At 43.4% G+C, this 9,483-nt stretch overlaps 1 protein-coding gene across 1 annotated transcript in view; it reads right to left on the minus strand.

Moving 5' to 3' along the window:
* The window catches only part of Aggf1 (angiogenic factor with G-patch and FHA domains 1), a 30,636-nt gene extending 22,468 nt beyond the window's left edge, over nucleotides 1-8,168 (minus strand). The window contains exons 1-4 of the mRNA XM_042690893.1: nucleotides 7,626-8,168; nucleotides 5,238-5,340; nucleotides 3,759-3,958; nucleotides 2,591-2,761 (exon numbers count right to left, since the gene is read on the minus strand). Coding sequence (XP_042546827.1) covers nucleotides 2,591-2,761; nucleotides 3,759-3,958; nucleotides 5,238-5,340; nucleotides 7,626-7,841 — 690 coding nt within the window. The 5' untranslated portion in view covers nucleotides 7,842-8,168. The remainder of the gene's footprint in view (nucleotides 1-2,590; nucleotides 2,762-3,758; nucleotides 3,959-5,237; nucleotides 5,341-7,625) is intronic.
* Nucleotides 8,169-9,483: the final 1,315 nt, after the last annotated feature.

Below are 9,483 nucleotides of genomic sequence, written 5' to 3' on the forward strand. Positions count from 1 at the left end.
TATTAGATATTGGCCAATAATCCATAACCAAGATTTAACTGAACATTCTATTACATCATAAATCCATGAAGACTAGATCTGGAAACAGCTTAGGATGTACTGAGATTGAGCAACTAAACTTCCCGAAAAAGAACAACATATTTTTCTAATAATAATACTATTGTAAGTTATCATCTCTAATGTATACATTTTGCAGATTTTTTTGGAGGGAGGGGTTCCAGTTATGATCCTCAGACCTCAGCCTCTGAGTAGCTAGGATTACAGGCTTGAGTTACTGGTGCCTATCTCACATTATTTAGGTTTATTATAAAAATATTTAAGAATTCTCATCATCTTTCCCGTAAATAAAAAACTGACTGGAGCTTTCTAATTTCTAATGATCATGAGACTTCTACCACCGAAAGTTTTAAAATTCACTGCGTCTGTCAACTCAATATAGAAGCATTTTCAAATATAAGAAAAACTACTTAGTGTAAATAAAATCAGCCAGCATAATAAAAGTGGCAAAACATCAAATTCTGAATCCACTTAGATATATATAACTGTTTAAGCTGAGTGCTGGTGACTCACAGCTGTAATCCTACTCAAGAGGCTGAGATCTGAGGATCACGATTCAAAGCCAGTACAGGAAGGAAAGTCCATGAGACTTATCTCAAATTAACAATCAGAGTGCTGAAAATGGAGCTGTGGCTCAAGTAGTACAGCCCTAGCTTTGAGAACAAAAGCTCAGGGACAATTCCTAGGCCAAGTTCAAGCCCGAGGATCAACAAAAAAGAAAAAGAAAAAAGAAATATAACTATAAATGTTAGAAGGAAAGACAAAGAAAGAATGACAAAAAATAATCTCTACTTGGAAACTATTTTCCTGGAAATCAAGTAATAACTTTGGATAAGAGGTTAAGTATGAATTTCTTCCTATTAGTTATCACTGTCAGCATACTTCCATAAGAAAAAAATCACTTATCAATGACTTTACTATTAATGGAGATAAGAGTCTTATGAACTTTCCTGTCTGGGCTGGCTTTAAATCACAATTCTCAGATCTTAGCCTACTGAGTAGGTATTTTTTACAAGTGTGAGCCAGCCACACTGGTTACTACAGCATGGTAAACTTTGTGTTTTGTCAATCATGGAGCTTGAACCCAGGGCCTGGGCACTGTCCCTGAGCTCTCTTAACTTAAAGCTACTGTGAATGGTTAAATGGAAATAAAAGTCTCCCAAGGGACTTTTCTGCCGGGGCTGGCTTTGAACCATAATCCTCAGAACTCAGCTTCCTAAGTAGCTAGGAGTCACCAGATGTGAGCTAACTGCAGTGGGCTAACAGACTAATTTTTAAATTTCTATTATTTTGTGGTGCTAGAAAAGAAGCCTAACGCCTTGTGTATGGAAGACTACCAATCTACATACATTTTTTTTCATTTATTTATTTTAGCCCAAAATAGATTCTTTAAGAAATGCCTGAGCTGGGCACTGGTGGCTCACCCCTGTAATCCTAGCTACTTAGGAGATTGAGATCTGAGGATCGAAGTGCAAAGCCAACCCGGGCAGGAAACTCTGTGAGACTCTGATTTCCAATAAATGACCAGAAAACGGGAAATGGTGCTGTGGCTCAAATGGTGGAGTGCTTGCCTTGAGCATAAGAGCCCAAGGAGAGTGCCCAAGCCCAGAGTTCAAGACCCATGACTGACCAAAAAAAGAAATGCCTGAAAGCCACAAAATATAAAACCTTAATCAATAATGAACACACAGGTGAGAACTCAAGAAAACTTTCCCAGCTGGACATGGGACATGCGCTTATACCTACAGTCTCAGCTATTTTGGAACCTGAAGTGAGAACATAGCTTAAGCCCAGGGGTTTGAGGCCAGGCTGAAAGACAATCTAGATACATGCTATCTTAAAATAAATGGATTGAAATTTTAAAAAGGAAGAAAAGACTCATCTGTGGCCTACAGCAAATTCATAAAGTTAAGCACTTGAAACAATTCTTTAAAAACCTCAACTTTGCTTCCTTATAAATTCTATGATTAAAAATTATTAGTTTTAGGGTCTTAAACATTTACAGTTAATAATCTTTTACTAAAAGATTTATCATTTTAGTCTGTTTCTGTATATGCAAAAGGTTATTAGATCTCTCTAAAATATAAATTTATAATAATTAGAATTAACTTATTTAATTATAACCTAGAAGTATAGCATCATACAACTATTTCACAATTGCTTGGTCAAATAGTTTGAATTAACTGTTTTTTGTTTGTTTTTTGCCATTCCTAGGCTTGTACTCAGGGGCTAGGCATTGTCCCTGAGCTTTTTCAGCTTACAGCTAGCCACAGCTAGCTTGAACCACAGCTCCAACTTTTTGGTGATTAATTGGAGATAAGATTCTCACAGATTTTCCTGCCCAATTTCGCTATGAACTGTGATCTTCAGATTTCAGCCTTCTTAGTAGCTAAGATTACAGGAATGAAGCACCAGCATGTCTTAAAAAAAAAAAGCACTTTCTTGCTTTTTTTTACTTCAGCATAGGATTTTAATGCTTCCTATCAGGCAGCTAAATACATAATTCAGTATTTAAAAGGTCTGAGATACTTACAGAATCGTAATAGAAACCAGTGCTGTGATCAAAATATAGTCCAGTAGTTTCATCATAAGTAAAACCAGTCTGTGATACAGCAGCTTCTGCTGCAGCTCTCAAACTTTCAGCTAGTGATGAACCTTCTAAGGATGTACCATCTCCTTCTGTTGCTAATGCAGATGCTGACTCCTACACAAAAGATAGGCATGTCAAATAAGACAAAATGTTAGCAGCATTTGAAACAATAGTTACATTTTTAAATGGCTTAAATTTCTACAATGCAAAAGATAACTATCAATTATAATTTGAACTAGTCCAAAAAGCCTTAGTTCAACTTTGATTCAATTTTGCTTTTTTTCTTCAGTGATGAGGATTGAATAAAGGGCCTTGCACAAGCTAGGCAAGTGTTTTATCACTGAGATGCATCCCCAATCTTTTGACATTTAAAGACACTAAAGTTAGGGAATAACAATTAATAAAGTTAGGGAATAACAATTAACAAATAAATGATACCATAGAGAAGCATTATAAAATATGAAATGTGATATATTCAATAAGACAAGTTAACCAAGTTGTTCAATAACTATATATTCAATGACTTTTTTGTGGTACTGAAGTTGAACTCAAGCTCACTTGGCTTGCTTGGTACTTCACCTCTTGAGCCATGCCTCCAACCCAGAAATTGTTTGGGAGGAGAAAGTGATAGATAAAAATCCATGTTGCAGGGGCTGGGAAGGTGGCTCAGTGGTAGAGCGCTTGCTTTGAATGCCAGAGGCCCTGGGTTCAATTCCTCAGGACCAAATAAGCAGAAAAAGAAAAAAGCCAGAAGTGGTGCTGTGGCTCAAGTGGTAGAGCGCTAGCCTTGAGCTGAAGAGCTGAAGGACAGTGCCCAGGCCGAGTTCAGGCCCCACGACTGGACTCAAAAAAAAAAAAAAAAAAAATCCATGTTGCACACTGGATAGTGAGTCAAACAAATTCTAAAACTGGAAGTATAAAACATTCAGAAATTTGAACAATAATGGACACTTAACATACAGGAAGCATTAAAATATTTACTTGTTAGGGAAACTGTTTATGCAGCTTTGGGGTACAATGCTTGCCTACCATAAACAAGACCCTGTGTTGAACTCCAGCCCTGCCAAAAAAAGACAAAGGACAATTCCTCAGACATCAAATTCCTTATTACCTGTGAGTTGGAGGTAAAATGATCCTCCTGTCCACATCTGACATTTTCTGTTAAATCAGTACTAGTATAAGCATTTTCTATTTGTGCCTGGTCTTCAGAATTAAGAGAAGGAGCTTCAACATACTGACACTGCTGAACAGAGAGTTCATTCTCTTTATTTGGAAGATTGTCATCATTATAGTAGGTCTGGTAATAATAATCTATAGCAAAAAAAAAAAGATATTAAAAAGAGCAATTAAGCTAAAACTGTCACTGAAAAACATGGGAATCACCACTTTTACAATTATATACATTTTAAACGATTAAAACTGATAGTATAGACAAATCTGCACAAGCGTATACCTTTGATTCTAATGTCTCCTTAAGTACCCCAGTTGTCAAGCTTAAAAGAAAACAGAAGTAAATCTAGATTTTCCACAGCAAAAACTTTTTTAAAAATGAGTAGCTGAATTCAGTTATTGAAGCCTGTGATCTTAACTACTTAAATGGTTAAGATTCCAGGATGACAATTCATTTGACTTGAATTGTCCAGTTCAAGAGACTGGATCTGGATCAACAGCTAGGAATAGTAGCACACACCTGTCATCCCGACTATAGGGAAGCAAGCATAATGGCTACATTGACAAATGTTTGTCATCCTAGCAATTCCAGGAAGCACAAATAGGATCACAGAGCTGGGTAGAAGCATAAAGCAAGACCAAAACTGTATCAAAATAATCAACATAAAAAGGACTGATAGAGTGGTTCAAGTAATAAAATGCCAGTTCAGCAAGTCCAAGGTCCAGAGTTCCAACACGAGTATCCTAAAACAATTTTAAAGGACAGGCTGTGCTTTGTCAAAAAAAAAAAACTTCTAGCCACATACCTTAATATTGTTGTTTACCAACTGACAAATAAAGACAACCCACTGGAATTTGATTTTGCCATCAAAGGTCTCTCATGATGCAGACTTCTTTAAAAATTTAAATTATAGAAATATTTAATGTTAATACTTTGCTATGCTTAGCAATTTGGGTGAGTATGTCCATAATGAAACAAGACAAAATGGTAAAGAATGCATCTTCTTATGGTCTATTAATTAAAAACGCAATAGCTCAGTTATGTTGCCCTACAAAATAATGCACTGATGAGGTCAGTAAGGGGTTCACCATTCACATCAAGACCTAAGAGACTGGCACTGTCCACAAGGCTAAGTAGCACTTATTAACAAGAAAACACATGGCTTGGTCACAATAAAAGCCAGGCACTACAGTGAAGATACCAATGAAAGCACATTAGCAACATTGTAACAATTACAACAATGTCAATTCTTTTCTGCCAATTGTTTTCTGTCAGAAGAATGCAAACTGGTAATCTGAAAATGCCAATTAAGACAGAGAAGTCAATAACTGTCCTCATATACATCTGTATTTTAAATTTAAAGAAAATGCTACATTGGAATGACATGAATATAGTACAGTGTAAGAACAGTATGCACACCTGAACTTGACCAAGGAAGGTGATTCTCTGTTTGTACTTCTACATCAAGCTTTTTGTTATCTTCATTTCTGCCACAATGTAGTATTTTACTGAGTTCTTCCACCTGAAAGAAAACAAAGCTTTAGGAAAAGTATATCAGAAAGAAATCTAATAATACACAATATATTATTCTCATAAATAAGAAAATCGCCAAAAATGGCTTCGTTTTCTTTCTCTTCTCTGCCTCTCTCGCTTTCTTTTTTCTGTGCCAGTCCTGGGACTTGAAATCAGGGCCTGGGTTCTGGCCCTGAGCTTTTGTACTCAATGCTAGTACTCTACCACTTAAGCCACAGTTCCACTTCCTGCTTCTAGTTTCCTTTCAAAAGAACTAAAAATACTTACATTCTTACTTTTCAGGAGAAAAACAATCTCTTTCAGATGGGTTCTCACTGTGTTGCCCAGGCTGTGATCATCCTATTTAAGCCAGATTGCCGATTAATTAGTCTGTCTAGCGGTTAGTCTGTCTAGCTCAGAGATGTTTTAAAACTTTCTTGCTAGACTCCCAATATTTCCTCAAAAAACTGCCTCAAAAAACTGGACTAAAACAGGGTCATAGTGGCTCATGCCTCTAAACCTAGCTACTTAACTCAGAAGGCTGAAATCTGGGAATCATGCTTCAAAGCCAGCCTAAGCCCATGAGATTATCTCCAAATACCACCAAAAGAAGCCAGAAATGGAGCTGTGGCTCAAGTGGTAGAGCACTAGCCTGAACAAAAGAGCTCAGATACAGCTCCCAGACCCTGAGTTGAAGCCCTAAGACTGGCACAAAAACAAATAAAATTTGAACTGAAGTAATGAAACTCTGTGAACATGGTCTTTTCTAATGAACAGAAGCATTTTGGACTGGGAATACAAGTCAGTGGTAGAGCACTGCCTAGTAGGCAAGAGGCATTGAGTTCTACCCCTAACATAATCCTCCCCTCCAAAAGAAGAAAAAGAAAAAAGAATGCTTTATACTAATAAAGATCAGCAGTTCTTAGAAAATTAAAATTGTGGGGCTGGGAAGGTGACTCAGTGGTAGAGTGCTTGCCTTGCATGCATAGGCCCTGGGTTCAATTCCTCAGCATCACACACAGAGAAAAAGCCGGCGGTGGCGCTGTGGCTCAAGTGGTAGAGTGCTAGCCTTGAGTTGAAGAGCTGAGGGACAGTGCCCAGGCCCAGAGTTCAGGCCCATGACCAACAAAAGAAAAGAAAAGAAAATTAAAATAGTAAATTATTGGGCTAGGATGTAACACAGTGGCAAAGTGCTTGCCTAGCAAGTGCAACATTTTGGGTCCTATCCTCAGTACCAAAAAGAAGACAAAAAAAAATTATATTACAATCCCCAGTAAAGGAACTGTGGGCAATCTGTGTTTTTCCTTCTGGAATGAACTATTTGTCTATATACATTAATGCCCTCCTTTTTTTTTTTTTTTTTTGGTAATGGGATAGAACTTATCTGGAGCATACTAGGCAGGCACTCTACCAAGTGAGCTACATCTCCAGCCCTATTAAAGCCATCTATAGGTTTTAATGAACACTTTTTCTTTTGTTCTATGCAAGTAACTATGGCAGAAGGAAACAATTCAAATGACTAGAGGAGTATCTGTCCTCCATATTCCTCTCACACTGACATGTCCTTGAACGGATGCTGCACAGGCCAGAGCAACAGCGTGGACATGCCCCTAAGTAGAGAAAATGCCTAGATCCAGGCACCTCAGTCTGACAGGGTCTATGTATCAGGCAATATGCACTATATGCATGAAAACAGCTAAAAAGCAAGCCTCTAAATATTTCCTTAGTGGTACATACATATGCTCAAACTGAGAAAGTGGCAAGACTCATTACATACTTGATGATCAGATTTATTCCTACTACCAGGCCTAGGGAAAGCAAGTTCCCGAAGATGAAATTTTCAAAGAGGTTCTCCCAAATGCATGGAAGTACAGGATCCTTATCCGAGTTGGTGCCTCCTTAAGTTCCTTACCTAGGAGATGGACTGCCTTGGCCTATTCTAGGCTCTATCATTACTATAAACCGGATTATTTAGTATCTACTTCATACTCGACATAAAACCAGTGCTTTGGCTAACACCTCCTTAATTCACACAAAGAGGTACACATTTACACTTCTCGTTTGTGGTCTTGACTCTAACAAATTGTACATGATGTAGAATACATTACAAATTCTGTACAGCCAAAGGGACGCTGACACAGGTGACAATGAAGATAACGTAATCCAAGTTACTGAAGGCAACTTCACTGCAGCCACGAGACACGCGTGTACCCCAAGGATCCAGAACGCATCATTTTGCTGCACATAATCTTAAGGTCGTGAACTACTGTGAGACTCGGAGGTGAGGGGGCGCACCTGCGTGCGGAGCTCATGGTTGCTGCTCTCGGCGCTCTGGTACAGCCGCTCCGTGTGGTGCAGCAGCCTCTCGATCTCCCGCACCTGCCGCTTGCAGCTCCGTAGCTCGCGTTCCAATTTCTCCACCTTCCGCCGCAACTGGGCCAGTTCGGGCTCGGGGGAGGCGGGCGGCGACGGCGAGGGCGGCGGCGGCGGGGACGGGTCCTCGGAGGCCATGAAGACCGCACGAGGCGGCCCGCGGGCGCGGGGAGGGTGGGTTCAGACCGCGAGCGGCGCCGGCGGGCGCAGAGGCCACCGGAGTGCGCGGGCTGCGAACGGCGGCCTCACCCCCGCCAGGCCGCGGCGGCCCCGGGCCATGGCGCCCCGAGTCTCGTCGCCTGTAGCGGAACGGGGCTGTGGGGCACACACAAAGGGACTGAGCGCGACCCCCTGCTCGGTGCGAACGGCCTAGCGAGCAGCACGTTGTAGGGACAACTGCCTTCTTTCCCGGGTGACCGATTTAACGAGAGGAAGGCTGGTCAGGGGACCCGAAGAGCGCCTGGACGGTTCCCGTACTGAACCGGAAGTGAAGTGCCGGGGTGGGTGGGGCCAAGACGGAAAGCAAACTACGAGAAGCGAGAAGGGCCCGCTTTTGCGCCTGCGCACCTTCTGCCTGCTGTAGGCCGGGCGGTGATTATAGAGATCTGGGGCTACTGGGGCCGTGGAGTGGTTCAAGTCTTACTATCTCAGGCATTTGCTCTGGCTGAGTTTCATGAAAAAGCTTTTCGGAAGCCGGGTATCCTCAGGAGGCTGAGACCTCCAGCCTGGGCAAGTTCTATGGACTCTGTAACAATCAGCAAAAAGCCACAAGTGGAGCACTTATGCCCTACGGAGAGCGAGACCGTCCGTCGAGGCACAGACAGCGAAAGGTGGACTAAAGAAGTTTATTTACACCAGAAAGGGGTCTTGAGACTATCTATACCCAGAACCGAGAGCAGCCTCGACCACCAAACCTCCAGGCCACTCAACAGGCAGCCTCGACCCCCGACCTGTTAGTTGGTCTGCAAACCTCAGACCTCCGAAGCTCCGAGGGGAAGGCTTTTCCCTGTCTCCTCCTCCACCGCTCTCCACAGGCCACAGGCCTGCCCTGCCCCGGAGGCGCCTCTCCGCAGGCCTCTCCAGAGGAAGGCCCCGAATGGCCTCCCGAGGCGTGCCCTGCACTCACAGGCCTGCCCTGCTCCGGCAGGCTTTTCCCTCCTGCCGTCGCCTCCACTCCAGCTCCTCCCCTGCAGTCACTAACTCGGCCCTAACCTCCCCTCTCCTCAGGACCCCGGTCTCCTCCGCACTCCCCTCTCCTCAGGACCCCCCAGTCTCCTCCGGACTGTTCTCCTCAGGACCCCGGTCTCCTCCGCACTCCCCTCTCCTCAGGACCCCCGGTCTCCTCCGCACTCCCCTCGCCTCAGGACCCCCGGTCTCCTCCGCACTCCCCTCGCCTCAGGACCCCGGTCTCCTCCGCACTCCCCTCTCCTCAGGACCCCCAGTCTCCTCCGGACTGTTCTCCTCAGGACCCCGGTCTCCTCCGCACTCCCCTCTCCTCCAACCCCGGTCTCCTCCGCATTCCCCTCGCCTCCGGACCCTGGTCTCCTCCGCACTCCCCTCTCCTCTGACCCCGGTCTCCTCCAGACTCCCCTCGCCTCAGGACCCCCGGTCTCCTCCGCACTCCCCTCTCCTCAGGACCCCCGGTCTCCTCCGGACTGTTCTCCTCAGGACCCCCGTCTCCTCCGCACTCCCCTCTCCTCAGGACCCCCGGTCTCCTCTGGACTCCCCTCTCCTCAGGACCCCCGGTCTCCTCCGGACTGTTCTCCTCAGGACCCCGGTC

This window comes from Dipodomys spectabilis, unplaced genomic scaffold (genome assembly GCF_019054845.1).
Source record: "Dipodomys spectabilis isolate Male_0828 unplaced genomic scaffold, ASM1905484v1 ptg000140l, whole genome shotgun sequence".
NCBI classification, from domain to species: Eukaryota; Metazoa; Chordata; class Mammalia; order Rodentia; family Heteromyidae; genus Dipodomys; species Dipodomys spectabilis.